Source organism: Hyposmocoma kahamanoa, unplaced genomic scaffold (assembly GCF_003589595.1).
Source record: "Hyposmocoma kahamanoa isolate Upper Pololo Valley unplaced genomic scaffold, ASM358959v1 99702, whole genome shotgun sequence".
NCBI lineage: Eukaryota > Metazoa > Arthropoda > Insecta > Lepidoptera > Cosmopterigidae > Hyposmocoma > Hyposmocoma kahamanoa.
The window spans coordinates 3422300-3444113 of record NW_020656001.1 but is presented as its reverse complement, the minus strand read 5'-3'; the positions used below and the strand labels follow the sequence as shown (position 1 = coordinate 3444113).

The 21814-nt window shown below is 36.9% G+C and overlaps 1 protein-coding gene across 2 annotated transcripts in view; it reads right to left on the bottom strand.

Annotated features, from left to right (window-relative positions):
- Nucleotides 1-21814, bottom strand: part of LOC113239212 (calcium/calmodulin-dependent 3',5'-cyclic nucleotide phosphodiesterase 1C-like) — a 195665-nt gene that overhangs the window by 168644 nt on the left and 5207 nt on the right. For both annotated transcript variants that reach the window (XM_026476107.1, XM_026476106.1), the window contains exon 2: nucleotides 18656-18704. In XM_026476107.1, the coding sequence (XP_026331892.1) occupies nucleotides 18656-18704 (49 nt within the window). The remainder of the gene's footprint in view (nucleotides 1-18655; nucleotides 18705-21814) is intronic.

Genomic DNA, 21814 nt, shown 5'->3' with positions numbered 1-21814 from the left:
CTAATTATGTTGAATATTTAATGTTTGCTTTGTTGTTGTGTATGATTTTATTTTTATTCCTTTTTTCCTGTTATTTTTGTTTTAATTTTTTGTTTTAATTTAGCGTCATCTTTTTTTATCTTCATTTTATTACTGTGTATATTTTTGTTGTGGCGTAGTAATAAACGATTTCTATTCTTTCTATTCTATTCTAAATTTTGACGACAGTTTTTAACCGACTTCAAAAAAGGAGGAGGTTCTCAATTCGACTGTATGTTCTTTTTTTTCTTTTTTTTTTGTTTTGTATGTATGTTACGCGATAACTCCGGTATTTGTGAACCGATTTTCATGATTCTTTTTTTGTTGGAAAGGGGGTACTTCCATAGTGGTCCCATTTTATTTTGAAGAAAATCAACCACCTCAAAGGGTGGCTGTTCACGCATGAAGATTCATTTTTATAAATAGCGCCTGACTTTAATTTAGGAGCAATTACTTTTAGCAATTATTTAGTTGATTTTGCTATTTCTCCAATTTCTTCACATTTTTCTCTCGATATACTTTGAGTTGTGTCGTAGTGAGAACCTATTTTTATTATCTCCAGTATCAAGTCCTGTATAGTGGCGAACTAGGGGATATTTCAATGAAACATAGCAAATAGACGTAATTCCACGTACTTTTGAGGTCGGTTTTTTTAGTACTCTGTACTGAGATTATCTTTCTTAGTAACTTGCTACAATCATTCGAATTCAATTTCCGATCGTGCATGGAGTACTGCTGCCTTTAGGATGGCTCTGCTGCATATCAACTGGCCACTTTGGATCCAATTGACAACCGTGTCAAGAGGCTTATAGGCGACTCGGAATTACTGGATGCGAAGCTGCAGAGCCTTGAACACCGCCGTAAAGTTGCCTTTTGGAATTACACGATTAAATTCCGCCTTCCTCTTTCTATCACCGGAGGATTATGCCTAGCCTTGGGTTCCACCCCTATGTTGTGGATATTCCAAAGATTCGCACGAAGCGTTATGCTTCCACATCTATATGGCGAAAGGCTATGGAGTGGAATTCCCTGCCTGCAGACTGTTCCCTGAACGTTATAACTTAGGTCTTTAAAATAGGCATTATTTAGGTGTGCATGCTCCAAAATGACGATGAGGTCAACGCCTCATCGTCATTTTCCATCAGGTGAGATGGAGGTCAAATGCGCACTTACATTTTATAAAAAAAATCATATTTTTTGGAAGGTAACCATAACTGTGAAAAGAAATAGATTTTTCTCACAGATGGCGCTACAGCAAAAAAGGCGTTAAAAACAAAAAGCAAAGGTTTGCAACAAGTTGACACAGCGTCTGGCACAATTTGCTAGAAAACGCTGGTTCGAATCCAACCAGTTCGAAGGAAGTGTTCGATCTTTGTGTTAATAATTTATAGCATTTTGTTACAAAATTTCTTTTAATCGGCCCCTTTGGAAAGAGCAATTTCGTTTTTTACGACATTTCAAATTACACTCGTACCAGTCTGAATTATAATTTTAAGATCCCATCTTATCTTTCTTTATTACACGAGTCACTTCATAAAGGCGACTCGAATTTATTGCAGTGAGTGTACACGAGAAGGTACAATGTAGGTAATTAATATATCTTTGTGTACAATTCAACATACTTACAAAAATTTTCTAAGGCATAGAAAATGTACAGTGAGGATGATTAAGAACCGGTAAGAAAGAAAAAAAGATGTGTTCCCATCGCGCTACCGAACGCCCTACTACCTTTTATAAATAACGTATATGGCAGTTCCATATTATTCCAAATATATAGCTAACTGACCTGGTGGCGCTGGAGAGCCTATTCAACAAATACCAAGTCTTTTTGCCCGTTTCGTATGGGTTACTAAAATAATAAATGAAAATCAGACTTCGGTCAACGTAATAACGTATATACAAACATACCATCACGTCTATGTCCCCTTCTACGCCCCCGTCATACTTCAGTCGCTTCCTTCAATCACGTCAGTGTCTTCAAACACGCCAGTTTATTTTGATCCTTTGAACCTGGCCTTTTTAAGGACATCATATATACGCCAAGGTCTAGCGTTCCCCACGTTTCATTACACGTTATCTCTACAATACTGAGTCGTCGCTTTACTATCATGTATTCTTTGCATATTCCTAACCATAATTCCCTTTTCTACACTAATCACTACATCATATTTCACAACTAGATATCGAAAAACTGCCTTATTTAACTTATTTTAACTTTTTAAAAACCCGGAATTAGCGCACTGTATTTCGTGCGTATTTAGAAGAAACTTTGAGTAATTGTAAGTAATAACTTTTTATGAAAAAAAAAAAAATCCGACGTCAGAATTTCGTGGAATTATTTCTATTTGCCATGAAATCGGTTACCAGAAAGTGCGCGAAACCGGATGGATCCCCTATTTATTATTATTGAATATTTTCTTTAAATTTAAATGGGATCAATACAGAGGTACCCGCTTTCCAACAAAAAAGAACCATCAAAATCGGTCCTCAAATGCCAGAGTACCGGCGCAACATTGATTTTCGCCTTTTACTTTTAATATTCCTGGTTTTGAAGTGATATTATACACCGTGTATTATTTAAAGTTTAGGTGAATACACTCTGCCTGTACCGATCTCTGGCGATAACACTTTGACATAATACCTTGTTATTGTGATTCGTCCTTAGCAATGGTTGAGATGACACAGATACAGTACAACAAAAGTTTGTACATACGATGCTCTACCTTAAATGGCACTGAGTAGAAGATTATTATGCATCCTGTACCGATATACATGTACACACAGCAAGAACAAAGTTCACAATCTGTAATTTAAGTGAATGTCAAAACACGAACCGTCAAGGATTTTAAATTTTGTTTCAAATAAAAAGACGTTCCAGAGACCTTCCGAACAATACCTATTATCCTACGTACGTCAGATTTAATATGTCTACTTATTACGTATTAGCAGTACAGGTGAACTTCTTTGGTTCCGCGATAAACGGGCACAAAAGAAAAATTTTAGCGCCTCGTACACGTGTCTCAGTTTGCTTAACCTTGCTAGATGTTATCTATGCACACACACATGTAAATAAAATTAGAGTGTATCTTTGTGATTTTTCAAAATCACCAGGCTTACCATTATCGCAAATAGATCAAACGAGAGTAAGTAGAGTATCTTTTCTCTTGTCACCCGGTAGACAAGAGAAAAGATACACTACTTGCGCTTTGTCATTACTGTAGCAATAGTAATTGATGACGTCACGAAAGGCAACGTCAAGAATGCCCTTAACCATGTATGAAAGAAAGCAATTGACCTGATATATGTGTGTCAGGTCTGGACCGTAGCAAGTGGCCACTTCGCTGCTATATATGACCAGAGCGCGGTGTTCATTCCCGCGACTGTAGATATAAAGCGAGTGACGTCACTTTTTAGAGCATATAGACAGACAGGTTGGAGAAAACATGTCTTTTGTCTTTGCCCTCATGCGAAGCGTGCAAGATACGATATTGAATAAAATGTCACAATATTGTAAAGAAATATACGTATGTCACAAATTCACAATATGAACGTCGACAAAAACGTTACTTGTGTAATTTCGTAACAAAAAATAATATTACACACAACAATTGTGTTTATTTTATCCCGAAATGAAGAAAAATAGAATGTAGCTATTTTTTTCTTGAAACCACTATTCAAGTCACGAAATCAGTATTTATCATATAAACAAAAATCAACCCGGTATCCCACAAAATGTTCCAAAGATTACGAATTATCAGTTTGGGCTTGCTGCGCGGCGGTGGCATTCATATGCCTCTCTGATTAAACCACTGTTTATATTAATTATTTTACGTGGTTACGCGGTTCATCAGCCGTTCTACTTTGTGAGATTAATGGCAATCGCGATAATTATAAACTCTGACACTAATAGATAATGACACGCTAATAATTTGACACGTTTAATGTATGATACCTTTTTGAACGTTACATTAAGCTTAGGCTATGAATTGCATACAGGGTGTTAACAAATTAAAAATGGACACTTTTAAGCCCAATTACTTACCGTATATAATTATCACCACGTCACCCTGAAAATGAGACGCAAGAATGCACGGTGCTGGTCGATTTACCAGGTGAATGGTGCAACAGGGGATCGTAATACCATTCTGTAAAATGGCCACTCGAGGTTCAGGTAATCAGTTAATAATCTCAGAACAAAGTATAAAAAACCGACCTCATCATTCATCCTCTAGTTTGCCACTCTTAGAGGTGGAATATTTTTTTCAAATTTAAATGGGACGATTTCTAAGGTACAGCGTCAAGAGCACGTGAAGCTTTACATTTAAGACTTAAATCCAACTCTATGCCGTTTACAACAAGAACGGTCCAAAGTACAAAGTGTCAAGCTTGATGTGGTCTTGACCATAGATATAGAAAAAAGGGGAGATATGGCATGATAATTTTTTACTGAAATGTTTGAATTTCTTACTATATGATTTTTGTAATTAAAGTCCCTAAAATATCGAAGCGAAAAGCATTCACGTTAAATTGATTTCTTTTATTTTATTATTATTATTATTACTAAACATTTTATTTCGAGTAACTTTAACACAACTCATGTTTCGGACAACCGTTTCAATTTCAAGTCAATTTGTATGTTGCTGTTGCTTGAAGAAAAATGTATGTGTTTTAGATATTTAAATTCCATTGTACTCGTAGATTAAACGTAGAGTATTTTTAATTTTTTAATTTTTCCATTGAGTTCAAAATAAAAGAAGGTTGGATTGAAGCTGCAGGAAAATCGAAAGATTGGTTTTCTTCTTACTATTTATGACTTTGTTTCAATTTCCATAGCAAATGCATTTAAAATCATAAATTAAATAAAATCGGCTTTATTTTACTTGTTTATTAACAATTATAGAAAATTACATAAATCCTTCATAAAAAAACAACATAATTTAATTTATTAAATTCGTTGATGGTTCAAGTTTACTCTTGACAGTGACAGCTTCACCAACCCGTGGTAAAGTATAATGGAAAATTGACACTGGCGTCGATCGCCATATTTTTTATATTATTCTTATAAAACTGGCACTGGTGCAAGCCTAGTGGCCGCCATTAAGAAAATAATAATAATTTATATTAATATATTAATTGAATAATACACCAGTACCAGTGTAGATATAGTATGAAAAATGGGATATTTTTTTTATATTAAAAACAGCCACATGGTTTCCAACTATCGATTAGGTAGGACTACATCACTCGTTGTGTAGCGTCAGTTTAAGGTTAATAAGGTCAACAATTCACGGAGCGGTTTCCATCCGCGCCCGCCGGTGCTGCTAGACAGCGGTTTTATTTCAATGCTCACGACCCTGCAAGCTGCCGCGGTTGCGGGCACGAAACCGTTGAGTTTGCGGAACGGACCGCGAAGTTAGTGGGAGTTAATTGCAAGTCGCGCGGTTAATACAGAACTCACCCTGCGTGCGCCTGCACCACATTGCGCCTGAACCGACCGCCAGTGTGCGGGCGACGACGGCCGCCAAGCGCGCAGGTCAACGCGTCCTGGGCAGTTCTACTAGTACCCCGCCGCGGCAACCGCGAACAACCGTCACCACTACAGGCGTAAACCGCGCCGTGAAATGTGTTACTAATTTTACATACTTAACTGTTACATTCTACAGTTGCCGCGGTCCCGCGGCAGACGCGGGTAAAACCGCTCCGTGAGTTCTCAGTGTAACGAAAAATGAGTTTCAGCGCCATCTAACGTGTAAAAGTTAGCTATTATATACTAGTAGTAAACACCAACTATCGGTGAATGGCTGAAAAAAATACTGAAATATTGTAATATAACTCTTATTCAAGTGACTGTAAGTTTAATTTTGTTCAAATTTAGAATTGTTTTACGTCGTTTTCACATTTTAAGCTCTACCCAATCAAAATCTTTAAGTTATAGTAGTAGATAATAGAGCGTAAAGTTTGAATTGCACACAAGCTAAAAAGTGGCGACATCGGCACCCGATCTTACATATCTCCCCTTTTTTTCTATATCTATGGTCTTGACTGTACTACTTTACAACAAAAAAAAGAATCATCAAAATCGGTTCACAAACCGACTGTGAACTGGCAATCGGTACTATCTCAATTTTGACAACACGATGAAGAAAAAAATTGTTTCCGTTTTTTATATAGCATCTGGTTTTGTTAAATAAAAAGACGTAGTTATAATATATTTTTATTACACATGTATGTACACTACGTATTTTTACATAATAAACCAGATGCTATATAAATGACGCAAACAATACTTTTATTCACCTGTGAAGATGTCAAAATTGAGTAGTACCCGTTGCCAGTTCACAGTCGAGATTATCGCCGGAGCTATCGCGTAACATACATACAAAAAAGAACATACAGGCAAATTGAGATCCTCGTCCTTTTTTGTGAAGTCGGTTAAAAAGTTTAATTTATTTGCAATTAATGTCATTTAATTATATAGCTCACTAGGAGAACGATTGTTTCTCAATTAGAGGATAGACGGTTCGAAGAAAGTTAAAATCCCTTAGAGAACGTGCGAAGTAACCAACCCGCACTGGTCCAGGACTCATTGTAGATTGAAAGAAGAAGCATTACTCCACGAAGTCTGAGGAGATAGTGGAGTACATCAGGCTAAAAGCCAAATATCCTGAGGGATGAGCGGTTGGAGGACCGAGTTTCACGACGGAAGAGTTTTGGCTGAAGGGTGTCGTATATCGACGTTTCCGCGGCCGGTTATCTGACACCAGATTGTGCCACACGCCCCCGAACAAGTGCAATTCGTGTAGATTAGTTATTTAATATTTATATTATACGAGATGTACGTCAGTCCTTGTTCAGTTATGGTCCACAAGTTACCTGATTCAAAAATAAATAAATTGACTAACGATTACGACGCTCACCTGACTTAAAAAAGACAGTGTTGTAGAATCTTAATAGTTCTGACTGATTCTATTGCGTAGGAGTTGAACGCGACATAAAACGGAAAACATCTGAAGAGTTGAATAATTTTGTTAAATTTTCTTAACAAAATAATATTTCTTCTTAGTACATTATCACGATATTTATACTAACTGATTCATATCTCCGCGATTCGGCTCGGCGACAAAATTATGTTCGTTTTCGTTTAAAAATAACTTTTTGTAGATACATGATATTTAATTTTTTGCGTGTTTATATTGCAGCCGCCACACTTATCGCCAGAAAAAACTTAATGGCCGTTATTCGTTTCGCTTCACATCGTCCGAACTGAAACGTAACGCGTAACACCTCGCGCTCTTATTGCATGGACATAAAAGGACTACGGCACTAGCCCGGAGAGCTAGTAGAGGATATCTATCCTCCGGTAGCTTAGGTTATTTGGTAATGTACTTTAGAGTCGACGGCTTAGCGATGGCAACCGCTGGTTGTGCAATGCGCAACGCGATGTGAGCGTGCCTACAGCTCGGGTACCTATCTGGAAAATAGGGAAGGTACTGACTGTACGTACAGCCGGAGCGGCTCACCCGAGGCACTTGCCTCTCGAGAACCGGATGAAGTCAAGTGACAGAGGTCTGTGGCAACCCTGTACACTGGCTAATCTGGGGTCAGAACCTGGACTTATAAGGTCCCTGTGCGCGCACAGGTTATAATGCCCTTCTCGTATATCCTAAGGATCGGTAGGGATGGTCACTATAATCAAAACTAATGTAGAAAGATACGCTGACCTGCTGACCAACTCAAGCCGATTGCGCACCGACGCCCTTAATGATCCCTACAACTGGCGGCCTACGCGATCCACTTAACGGCGTGTTGCTAATTAAGCGTGAGAAGTTCAAACGAATCCTGATTTTCAGCGACCATAATAACTGTTATCTTCGAAAGCATTGACTTACAAATAAATGGACGACGGGTCTAATACAAAAACCGCGAAAAAAATGTCCCAAGTCAACCTATTTAAACGTAGTGACATGTAAAGGAATATGAAAAAGCTATAACGTTGAATTTAAATTGTAATGTCATCGCAGTACTGTCTAATTTTGCTTGCTTCGCTGTCAGTCGAACAAACGAAGACTAAAGCGCGAATGACGCTCTGTATACGATTTTAACGCCCTATAAGTTCGGACACTTTTTAGCGCGGACCCGACGTCCATATAATTGTAAGTCAATGTTCGAAAGCTATATTTTATTACAATATTTTTTCTTATTAAATACGAAGCCAAACGAGAGAGTACTTGGGGCCAAGAACAAAGTAGAATGGCCCGTACGCCAGATTTTAAAATCGATCGACATACTCCACCGTGTCGCTTTAATAGATGCTTCATCATGATCGTGTAATCTTCGCAAACAATCCAAATAAGACGCCGACGGCATTATGTTGTTAGCGCTATTGACAGGGGGCTATTTCCCATAAACTTTGAGAGTCACGAGTTAGAAAGCTAAATATATAAGGAAAAGAAAAGTTCTTCTTTAAAATAAGTCTTACAAAGTATGATGAACAAGTATATTACAGACTTTCGGGATTAGTTTGCTTGGTGTTATCTTTGAGGGCCAATTTATTGGCTTAATTTGTATACGAAGGACTTTATTCCTCGGAGAGTTTCTTTAAATCACGGTTTATTTATCCGGTGTGCCGCCCGGCACCGTAAGATTATAGTGTTGATAGAGAAGCGGCCGCGCTCAATATTCAACAATTTTGCTTGGCAATTTATGCAACACTCCTAGGGGTGATAAGAATTAAAATTTTCTATGCATTTACTTTACGCGATGACTGACATTATACACGGCATAGATACTTTTACTTATTCCGACGATCTCGAGTGGCTTGCATACCGGTTTTCAGGGTGACGGAGTTCGATCCCCGACCGGGTCAATGAAGAAAGACTAACTTTATTATATTGTTTCGTGTCTGGGTGTTTGTGGTACCGTCGTTGTTTCAGATTTCCATGACACAAATGCTTTAATTACTTTCGTTGGGATCGGAGCAACATACTCATGTGATGTTGTCTAATATTTATTTATATTTCTTGTACTTCTTCCTGTCCTTATGCTACGCTAGGTGGGATCGGCACATCATGTGTTTTTCTTCCACTATCCCATATCATTATTTCCATACTTACACATTTCTTATCCACGTCATCTTTCACACAATCTATCCATCTTTTGCCTTCCTCTTCCCTTATATCCCTCCACATTCATAACTAACACTCTTCTCATCCCATGGCATTCTTCCCTCCGCATGACATGTCCCTGACACGTTAACCCATTGCGTTATTTATTTATTTTATATTATAGGTTTTATGGCTTTCGTGGTTATTCACTATATGATTATCACTAATTACAGGTTCCTTATCACGGTATGAGTTTTATTTGTTTTCCCGACATTTCGGAACGGTTCCACGCTCCGTGGTCACGGGTTATCTGTAGTCAGTCATAACTGATACTGTGGTAAGAAACCTGTAATTAGTGGCATTAACTTGTTTAAAGTGAAGAGAATTTCATAGACGAGGTAGTAAGAGCAGCGGAGACGCTCAGGGTCCTCAGGACCCACAGTAATTCCTTTCAGCTCTTGTGATTATAAGTTCAAGATGACCATTGATTTTGAAAGAATTTTCATTTTGTTTTCTATGTCATATTTTACAATATCACCTGACGTCCTTTATACGTCCCACTGCTGGGTACGGGTCACCTCTGAGGAGAATGTTTAGGTTCCATATTTCTGAGTGTGTATGATACATCATACATCAAATATATGTTGGATATATTTTTTAAATTTTTGGTAAAAAAAATTTCAAATAGTGGAATTTTTTCCGGCAAAATTCCCGAAAAATTCGAATAAAACATAATTTCGAAGACGACGAAGAAGTTTTATGTAGCGTGAATTATAAATAATCTCAGTACAGAGTGCTAAAAAAACCGACTTCAAAAGTAGAATTATATATAATTACCAAGTTATATTGAAATCGGTTACCGGAAAGTGCGCAAAAAATATTCAACGCCGCTATACGGGACTTGACACAGGAGATAATAAAAATCGGTTCTCACTACTCAAAGTATATTGAGAGAGAAAAACGCCTTGAATTGGAGAATCGCAACATCAACCATTAAAATAATTGCTCATTATAATAAAATTCAGGCGCTATTTATAGAATAGAATAGAATACGTTTATTTGCCAGAATACAGTAATTACATAGGTCTTAAATAAAATTAGGTACATTGTATTCAATCTGCAAGCAGATGTGCAAATATTAATAGGATTTCTTGTTCAGTCTCTACCATTAATTAATTACACTTCGGATTAATTTATATTTGCATTTGAAAATTCTAAATATTATTTATTAGTATAAAAGCAATGTGTCAAAAGCCATTTTGTCAATTTTAATTTAAATGTATGTCCTTGCAATAATTTAATTTCACTTGGTAAATTATTATAAATAATAACACACATGTTAAAACAGTTTCTTTTATAAATTGCTTTGTGGCAACGAGGTTGGTACAAAAGATTCATGATTTTAGCTCTAGTTTGCCTTTGAATGATTTCACCACGTGTTTTAAAATATTGAGGATAGGTCTTGACAAATACACATATATCCCTAATATACATACATGGCAAAGGCAGTATGTTGAGTTTTTTGAACAGCGGTTTACAACTATCGTCAAACCACGCACCGCAGATCGCCCGAATACACTTCTTTTGGACCTTAAACGCTCTTTCTAGATCTACTGAGTTAAAAAATAATCTTGCGTGAACAGCCACCGTTAGAGGTGGATGATTTTCTTGAAAATTAAATGGGACCACTACGGGGTACTCTTTCCAACAAAAAGAGAATCAAGAAAATCGGTTCACAAATACCAGAATTATCGCGTTACATACACACAAAAAAACACATTCGAATTGAGAACGTCTTCTGAAGTCGGTTAAATAACTTGTTTAGCTAAAAGCCTATAGAAAAACGAGATTTAAAATGATTACTTAACAGCGAAAAAAACTTTTTTAATGGCTCCATCGTTTTCGTTCTGTAACTTCAACTTTTGACAGGTGTCAACGTTTTTTTTAAAAGTTACAGGAAAAATATTGGAAAATATTTTTTTTTTCTTAAAAATATGATTGTTTCAAAATGGAAATTTTTCCATAAATGCCTGATGTGGTAGTATGATGAACAGACAAGTACTGTAATTTCATACAAACTTACAAGCTGCGCGGCTTACACTTGGGGCGCACGGGCATTCATTAAACAACTGAAGCGTTTGTTCGGTGTAAAAAAAATTACATCAAATAACGAACTTGTAGATTGTTGTTCGAATGAGAGTCTTTTAAATTCAGAATTTCATTTTTGACCATTGACTTACAATTATATGAACGTCGCGTCCGCGCTAAAAAGTGTCCGAACTTATAGGGCGTTAAAATCGTACACAGAGCGTCATACACGCTTTAGTCTTCGTTTGTTCGACTGACAACGAAGCAAGCAAAATTAGACAGTACTGCGATGACATTACAATTTAAATTCAACGTTTTAGCTTTTTCATATTCCTTTACATGTCACTACGTTTAAATAGGTTGACTTGGGACATTTTTTTCGTGGTTTTTGTATTAGGCCCGTCGTCCATTTATTTGTAAGTCAATGTTTCTGACGTTTTCTTTTTTGTTTTGACGACCTCGGTGGCCTAGTGGTTTGCGCTGTGAGCGCTGGATGCGGAGGTCCCGGGTTCAGTTCCCAGTAGGACCAATTTGGGAAATTAACTTTTATCACTTGTTCCGGTTTGGTGTTTTTTTAACTGACTTCAAAAAAGGACGAGGTTCTCTATTCGATCGTTTATTTTTTTGTTGTGTTAATGTTACAGGATTATTCGGGCATTTGTGAACTGATTTTGACGATTCCATTTTTGTTAGGAAGAGGCTAGATTAGGCAATTTTTCGCCATTTTAGGCTACTTCGAGGGGTCGCGCGGCGACTAAAAAAGTGATCGGCGACTCGGCGATATTTAGGCTGTTTGAAATAGGAAAAGGGCGATTTTGGGCTACTTAATAAAATGTCTGGGGAATTGCAAATTTGATTGGGGGTTTTGTGGGGAATGGAGTTGTAAAATAACTTGAAAAAAAAAATTTTGAACAAAAAAATTTGATTGAGGGATTGAATGCAATTTCGCGCACTATTCTGTATTCGACTTCAATAAAAGTTGGCAAATAGGTGTAATTCAACGAACTTTTAAGGTCTATTTTTTTATAAAAAAAATTATAATTATCGAGATACTAATCCATTGCTGATTGCTGGGATAAAAATATGAGTACTTAATTACCACAATGGACAAAGTTTATTAAAGTTTAAAGTTTATTAGTGACGAATACCTTCTTTTTTTTTTTCAAATTATATTTGGCACCATGTAGGTACAGCTAAAATTACAATGTCACAACCCTACGCCGAGCAGGCGCGAGTTGCACTAGTCGCGTTATTTATTATACTATGCTAATAGCGGCCGCAATCACAGAGTTTGAAAATCTAGTTTTAAAGAACAACTGGATGCTGCGGCAGTGTCAGATGTACGGTTATTTAGTTGATCATTAATTATGGTTGCGGAGTACAAATGCTCATAGACGCATCAACGGTGAACGGGTGTCACTTGAGGTGCTGGTCTATTCCGGAATATATAATGAAAGAAAAATGCCAGTATTTTTTATTTATTTACAAATAGGTATTGTAAAGCCCCGTTAAACCCTACGTGGGTTTGTCTCGATGCCATTTATTCCTTCTGCTACCAACAAACTAACAAAAAAAATGTTAAAAGTAGGTAGACATTGATTTCATCTTTATCTGGAGACATACATTTGCATGACAAGCGGAGACGCAACGGCAAAATATCATGCTATTATTACACTAGTCAGCGGGCAAACCAGCCGGAAATATTACCAAATAATTGTAACTTTTGAATTACATCTATCTGCCAAGATTTATTGAAATTGGTTGCCAGAAAGTGCGTGAAACGGGATTCATCCCGTAGTCTACCACGCTTAGGGGTGGAATATGTTCTTCAAATTCAAATAGACCCAATACTGAGGTACCCTCTTTCCAACAAAAAAGTTGGTTAAACAGGCATTAAATAATGACAGAAAAAAACTAACAGTATAAAGGGTGCTGCAGCAGCAAAAGCAACAGGTCACTTGACAGAGGTGTAGGTTTTACACCGAAGGTCACCTTCCAGTGAAATTGAGCATACCATGGTCTGAACTAGAGATGTGCGCAGATAGTGAAATTGTCGCCGTCTTATGATTTTTCAATAGGCCGTGGCGACATGACCGGCGTGGCATATATTTTCTAAAGCATTATTAAAATCAACCTTAACTTTGAATCTTTTTTACATTTTACCTTGTGCTTTAGCAGATATGTATAAAAGGTGACTAAAAATAATCAACTTTAAAAACCATTCCAAAAAAAACGCTATTATTTTAAATCTAATATGAAAAGGATATACGCAGTCAGAAACGGAATTTGTTTTAGTATTTAGTAAATAATGAATGAAGAAACGGACACTTCATTAAAATAAAACAAATTTTCGCTAAGCCGATTTTACGCCGGTCAAGTATATCCGCGGCGGGTTTCAAACCTAGAACATCCAAGAGGATTTCCTTCTTACTTAGATCGCTGTAAGTGCATTGAAGAATGACCTATGACCATATCATGTCGATATTCGACCAAGAACAATAAGTAGTACCTACCTGTCAAATGTACTCTGAACAATCCAGTGTTAAGACGTAAAACGTATTTAAACATCATCGACCAAGCATGTTGCAACAACAATCGCTTTCTTAGGTAAACAATGTTTAATTCCCCTGCTAATGGAGTCCTATGGTGATAGAGTGACTTAGTTAGCGAAATTTCCATAACACAAAAGCAGGTGACGACTTGGCAAGCTGTCATTCAAAAAAGTAGCACAACTTGCGCGTTTACACAATCGATTAGCATCAACTGAAAATTCAAAATGTCTAAGTCGAGAACAGCGACGTGTCGCAACCACTTTAGGTATATTTAAAAAATACATCATTGGTACGGTTTACGCGCTCGATAATGTGTCAAAATTCGTGATTACAGCATTGATTACGTGTGTAATTCGATCGGTGGCAGTGATTTCACATTTATCATCTAGCTACTAAATGCCCTACAAGTTCTTACTAAGCGAAATTGTGACGAATGTAAAACAAGATGGAATTACTACAAGCATGTATGATTTACTTTGATAAACACGTTATCGATATTATCTAATGACCTGATTCGCTAAATTGTAATCGATAAGGTTTTTGGTTGCATTTAACGGTAACATATTTTAAACATTACAATTATTATATCACACCATACTACTAGAAAGAGAAAAGACTTAGCGGGCACCCGCGTCTGTCTCTATCGACTTCTTAGGTTTTCGCGATTGTTACACGTACTAAACGTACGTTTGTTTTTTTCAAACTAATCAACGTTTCGGGCCCTTTACATGTCGCATGGACACGGGTGACTGAGATGGTAAAGTCATCAACAAGTTATGTCTAATATTAATGCAAACCATACTATTCTGGACTATAGTCACAAAAGTTGTTAGTTAAATACCTGATTTTTACGCAGTAATGCTTGGCGGCAGAAATAGGTAAGGGGCAGTACTTGCTTGGATGAACTCTCTCACAAGGGGCTCTATTGGTACTAAAGTTTCATTTCCTACGTGTACTATCTACTCTTTTATTCAATAAGAAATCTCAAATTTTTACACAAAGTATAGGCATCACAAATTATTCAAGCTTTGTAAAGGTTCTCATGAAAAACAAAGCAAAAATTTCGCAGCGATAAATTGGAAAATACGTCAAAAATCAACGGTCTCAACGAAATTATATTTTTTTCGATGGCAAAAGATGTACACAAAAAACATTCGAAACTAAAAAAAACATATATTCAGATCGATATAGCAAATTCAATCAAAGAGGAATTCGTAAAAACGTTTTTGGAGCGTAGCTCTTTACGGTCGCGAAAAGTGGACAATGGCGCAAAAAGAACAGAGAATATTTCGAGACCTTTGAAATGTAGTGTTAGAGGCGGATGAAAAGATTTCGCTGGACAGAGAAAATGTAAACAATAGAGAAATAAAACCTTGAAAATAGTCGAACACCGAAGACGGATTATGACGTATCTTCTTGTATGACATTATTAAAAACATGTTCGAAAGAAAAGTGGAAGACAAGCTTGGACGAGGACGATTAAGAAACAAGTTACTTTGACCATATCAAAAGAAAAGTTGGGGCCACGTATAAGGTCAAAGAAACAGCTGCCGGGGGACAGAAAGGCGTTTATAACGCCTTAAAATAAATCTAAGAGAAAGTCAGTAAAGATAGAAATAGACGATATACCATTGCAGCTGTATTTACAACACTAGCAAAAAGGACGCTAACGTCTGAGGACGATTCTCGTGCGATAGAGAAATGTAAAAGCAAGACGACGGTTATAGATTTCATATTTCCTTTTGATATGAAAAAATACTGACACAGAGTTGACGTTCATTATATTCATTAAAAAATCAATCACAGTTCTTGAGAAAATGATGCTTAGGTGGTTCGGATATTCTGAAAGAATGTTGGCGAAAGAGCTCTGTGAACAGGCAAGTTGGTAGGGGCCGACAAAGGCCAGCTTACCACGAGCAAATTCAGTACATTCTAGGTCAAGAGTACCGAAGACTTAGCGCGAGACTTGCGCGAGAGCGGCATTCTCACACTCTCGCGCAAGTCGCTACAGCGTGTACGCAAGCATTCAAGTGACTTTTGAAAGATATGTTCGGATTGTAGCAAGTGGAAGGTTATGATCTCTATCTCTAAAGGAAAGCGCGTGAAGTGTTTTTGACGTCACCGGTGGCCCAACAGTGTGCAGCTTTGGGCGCTGAAAGTGGAAGTCCCGAGTTCGATTAGCGGTTGGAACAATTTGATAGATAGACATTTGCGAAATGGCACCAGTGTACATGTTCTGTTTACTCGTAGTCCTGGGAATTTGTTAGTTAAGACCAGCTGATTGGGGTTTTTGACTGACGAGTGACACTGTATAATCATATAATTATTACAACAAACACAAAAGGGAAAATTTCAATTTTTTTTTAACAGAGCATCTCTATTGATAATATCTACCTTTTTTTATTAAAAAAAACAGACCTTAAAAGTTTGCTTAATTGGCTTTATTATTGGAATTACTTCTATTTGTCAAATTTTATAGAAATCAGTTTATGAAAAGTGCGCGTTACCGAATTCATCCCCGAATCTAGTTTGCCACCCTTAGAGATGGAATATTTCTTTCAAATTTAAACGGGACCAATACTGAGCTACCCAGTTTCCAACAAAAAAAGGATCATCACGAGAGAAACAAATGTAGGACACACAAATATTTCTTCCGGCCCGGGAATCGCACGCGGAACTCTGCGTGGCAGTCCGACCGTTTAGCCACGGAGGCAATTGAATACCTCTTTTCTTAAGTCGGTAAATAGAAGAATTGTTTGTGCAATAGGGATTTGAGTAACTTTCTGACGATATTAAGGATGTGACAATATGTGCAATGTCCTCTCGTACTTGGCAATCAATGCGGGCTCTACGTAGGTTCGCAAATAGTCCTTACGATAGTGAAGATAGTATCATTAGAAGGAGTTTTATTTATAAACACAAGTGCTTTGCTATTATTTATAAATATAACAGATCCATCTTCACTACAAGACAGTGTTAAGTATCATTTCGCACTCGATGGTATATAAGGACGATAATTCATTAAACAGTAACGTATAACTATGCCACGATTGCCTTATTGAGTGGATCAAACCAAAATTAACTCAATAAAGTTACTACGCATTTCACGGTCCAGTTTTAATTGGCGTTTTATAAATTTAGCACAGATTACGAGATGCACGAACGAAACCTTAGCAAAAAATAAAAGAATACCTTATTTTTATTCAAAATTACATTTATCTGCTCAAAATTTAAATGCAATTATTCTTAAATATGTAGTAATATTGTAAATATGCAAATTAAGGAAAATTCGCCAGTTATCCTGTTAAGACACCATAGTAGTACTAATATCGTCAAAGTCAGGCGAAGCATTCCAGGAGAATTAAATGACAGTATCTTTTACTGCTTCTCATCGAAAAATAACACTGGGCGCATTGCGCAGCAGAGGAATGTGCTCGTCTCGGTATGGAAGAACCTTAAATGGATAGCTAGTATGTAGATTGTTTGCGGAATGCGAAAGTGGAATCTGCGGTCAAATGTCAGCTGTCCCGTGATCTAATGGGGACGAATGATTGGTTATAGAGCGGTGGTATCCCAATTGGATAGCGGTTGATTCTCGATTAAAGACGGTTCGAATCCGACTAGCGGCATGTACCTATTTGTTGTGCGTAACTTAGGGTCGTATTCTGGAACTCTGCTCAATGCTCAAGTAAGGATTTGAGCAGACTTGAGTATGATTTTCAGTGCTCACTGCAATACTCAAGTCCTGACTTGAGTATTGAGTAGAGTTCTGGAATACGACCCTTAGAAATGCGTATGATTAGTAGCAATATCGTTCACTAACGCACATCAAAGAAGGTTCAACGAAATCTTGGTGCTTGATTTTGATGAACTAGGTGTCATTCATACCACCTGACGGCACAAATAAGTCGTGCGCCTGGTGGTAAGCGACACACCTGTCCATAACAGTTGCAGTGCCGCTCAGAGCTTTACCTATTTCTCCGCCGATGTAATGTTAGCATTACTGCGCTCCAGTTTAGGAGGGTAAGGGTGCTGGTGAAATTAGAGGCACGTGGGACTTGTCAACTTTTCTTAGGGTAACAGGCGCAATGCTGTGACCCTCAGATCTTTGTGATTTAAAGCTCTGAGTATCGGCAAAGCTCTCAGTGTAGCTTACCATCAGATGAACGCCTTGTTCGTCCCGTACATTGTAAAATATTATAGAATAAATGCCTTGATATTATAAAAAAAAATGGTCCTATTTCAATTTGAAGAAAATATTCCACATCTAAGGGTGGCAAACTAGGGCATGAATCCGGTTACGCGCACTTCCCGGTAACCGATATTGTAAAAAAGTTATTTTTATAGAAGAGAATTTGTGATTTTGTGAAGACGACTGTCAAGAATCTGACAGAATATTATTATTCCTTACGTCCATCACTATTTTTCATAAAAAACATAGATACTATCCTTCTCAACATGAATCATAAACAGCCTAAAGTGACCCACACATTGTCCGACTTATGCGTCGATCAAGATTAGATGGAACAGGACAGAAGATGTAGGAGCGAAAATACAGTCAATAGCACATCAAGATATGCAGGTTGCCACCGTTACTTGAAAGGGCATTTATTTTAAATTAGTTATGTATACTGCCGTGATCAGTAAAAAAGGCCGACTTGTCACTTTTTTTAAGATGAATAAAGTGCTAACTTAACGCAAGGGTAAAGTAAGATATTTTTTTAATTTAATTTCTTTAAACATTACTTTCTCGGTTTTGAGTTTTTGTTACAAGTGCCCTTTCGACTAACGGCAGCAGCACTATTGTTATTGTTGGAACAAGATCCGTCAAAATGTAGCTTGATCTATTGTCGTCTGTACATAGAGAAAATATTATTAATGTTCTGTACTTACTTATTTCTTCCTGTTCATCCGATATATCTGAAGCTTTGTCTTCAATTTTCTGTAAATAAAGAAAGTAATATTGAAATATGTTACTATGTTACCTTAGTTCATATTACCTGCAAATATTGTATGAAATACAAGAAATTCAATTGAGAGTTCATAAGATTGAGAAATTTAAAAAGGAATTTAAGAAAATCTACCCCTCAATGAAAGAAGAAATTATATAAATTTACATTTATTGTCTCCACAAAAAGTGCTTGTAAGAATAAAAATGAATGCTTTACACAACATCAAAATATAATCTGGTTGTGGAGGCTGGTCCTTGATCTAGGAGAACCTGTATCTCAGGTAAACAAGGATCCACCCCCGGGCAGACTTAATAGTTATGATTAAGCAATTACAAGTGAAAACAAAATGGAAGCAAAATAAAAACAAATTTGTTCTGAGGAGGTTAAACCAAGAGAGAACAAAATGTTGTGTGTGTGTGTTGAGAGTTGTGAAGTTGAATGAGGGTTGAGAGGGGGAAGAAGAAGATAGAGAGGGGAAGAGAGAGAGAGGGAGAGTGTGTATGTTGTGTTAGTGGGTGTGAAATTGTGAAAACTGTTAAGTTTCATCATAATTAAAATGTTTAAGCCAATTTACTATCTGTTTCTTGCATTGGTATTTCGTTAGTGGATATATTTCTAGTGTTCTGTTTACTTTGTTATACAGATATGGGCCTATGAAGTGAACGAAACGGTTTCCAAAGAGGGTTTCAATGGGTCCGCGTCTAACGACTATATCTTTCCTTCGTTTCGTTTTATAGTATGGGTCGTAGATCATGTAAGAATGCTGCCGAAAGAGATTATGCAAGACGTAAATTTGCCGGACAGTGAGAACTTCACAAAATTTATATAATTCTTATGTGGGGAACAGGAATGTGCGAAAAGTAGCCACTTTTAAGACGGCTCTTTGGGCACTTCCCAAAATTTGGAGATTCTGTTAGGTGCATCAAAAATAATAGAATTTCATAGATTACGTTAATTAAATATAAATTTATAATAAAAGTATGAATACTGTCAGATATTGTGGATTCGCATAGAGCCTTATAAACAAGTTTTAGAATTTTGGTATTTGCAATATATCGTAATTGAAAAAAAATAAAAATTATTTTTGTCTCTCTTGCAGCGAGTTTGGTTACGTGCGAGTTAAAACTTAGATGTTTATCGATGATTACACAAAGACATTTAATCTCTGTTACTTCTTCCAAGATGGAACAAGAGCAACTCTGAGTGGGATCGAGACAGCAGTTATATTGAAATTAGGGGGTGGACGATTTATGTTGCGTATGTTAAATGCTATGATTTAGTCTTGTTAGTATTAAGGCTGAGCGAGTTATAATTAAACCAGCCCATAATCTTGTGAAGGCCTAGTTGAGTGTACTTTGCCATTAGTAAGGACCATATCACAGAGTTCGTTGATAAAAAAAACAGGAAGATCGTGGGACCCAGAACACTACCCTGAGGGATGCCACAAGTGACAGGTTGTTCGTCACTCAACATATTACTCAGTTTTACTACTTGAGCTCGGTCCATTAGATAATTTTGAAAAAGTTTGAACTGTGTTCCTCTTATTGCCTGATTTTCCAGTTTACTCATAAGTCTTGGAATTGAAACCGTGTCGAAAGCCTTCGCCAGGTCTAGAGAAACAGTAATTACTTTCTTCCCCTCAACTAGCCCTTTGACTATGGTAATGGTTAAGTCTTCAATAGCATCTGCGGTTGATTTGAAACCGTATTGCTGTTCGGATAGTAATTTATTATTTTCCACGTACAAAATGAGGTCTTTATTTATAATTTTTTCCAGAATTTTTGACATTGAAGGGCGGATTGAAATAGGGCGATAGTTAACGACACGATCTCTCTCGCCACTCTTGTAAAATGGAAAAATAACAGATTTCTTGAAGACCTTAGGAAATGTTCCCATCTCAAAGCTCTTTTTACATACGTGAACCAGTAACGGCACAAATATGGTTTTGTGTTATTTCAACAACGAAATCCCATCCCAACCCTATGCACAGTTAGACTTTAGGTTCATTATAAGCCGTTCAGTATTCTTCGCTTCAGGATTTAAGAAAGCAAAAGAGAAAGTTAAGAAATCTACAGATAATTTTGGTGTAAGATGAATATGTAACAATTCTATGAGTGTGTCATTTTGTTTCTTAGTATTATTTACTGTCTGGATTGTGTTCCATAGTAATTTACTATTCGAACCTGCTTTTTCTAACTCACTTTTTTCGAAGTTACGTTTAATTTTTTATATTACATAACAATTCTGCCCTCGGAACTAAAAAAGCACAACTGCTGTGTAAAGTCCACATAGTTGTGCCTTTTTTGTTACGAGGGCAGAATTCTTTAACAAAGATTTACTAGATCCCAACATTCATAATAACCACACCGAGAAGAGCAGCAAATTCAAAACTAACTATTCCGAGCACTCATCTTCCTAAATCACTAAAAGACGAGCTTAACCCCAAAACATTAAACGAAAACAAGACCTCCTTAATCAACTGTGATACCCAAGTACAATACAACAACATTATTACACTTCCCTTGTTATAAAGACTATTGTCTGAAAATAAATACCCCAAAACTGTATATTATTACTAAGTATAGGCTTAATCTACAATTCAAAAATTAACATACCGTATGCTATTTTACACAGAACAATAAATACAATAGAAGTGCTTAGTTTGCGTGTCACGTACGCAACAGTGAGCGGGGTTCCACATACTTGATCTTAGCGTCGTATTCTAGAACTCTACTCAATGCTCAAGTCAGGATTTGAGTATGGTTTAAAGCACTTGATATCATACTCAAGTCCCTGCCATTAGGGTCGTATTTCCAGTGCTTGTATTTCCAGTGCAATCCTGACTTGAGCATTGAATAGAGTTCTAGAATACGACCCTTATTTTTTCTCGTACGTTATGCTTCTGTCAATTATCTCACGTAAAAACTCGAAAATCGTGGAAAAATGCCTTATATTGCTACTAAGGCGAGCTACAATGAAAGTCCCATCTGTAATATTATCCACAGTGGTGTTACATTCGTCTGTTTAAAGGTAAAACCACATAGGTGACATTCTCCACAAAAGTCTTTAATTTATATAGCTATGGTAAGATAATCACTAT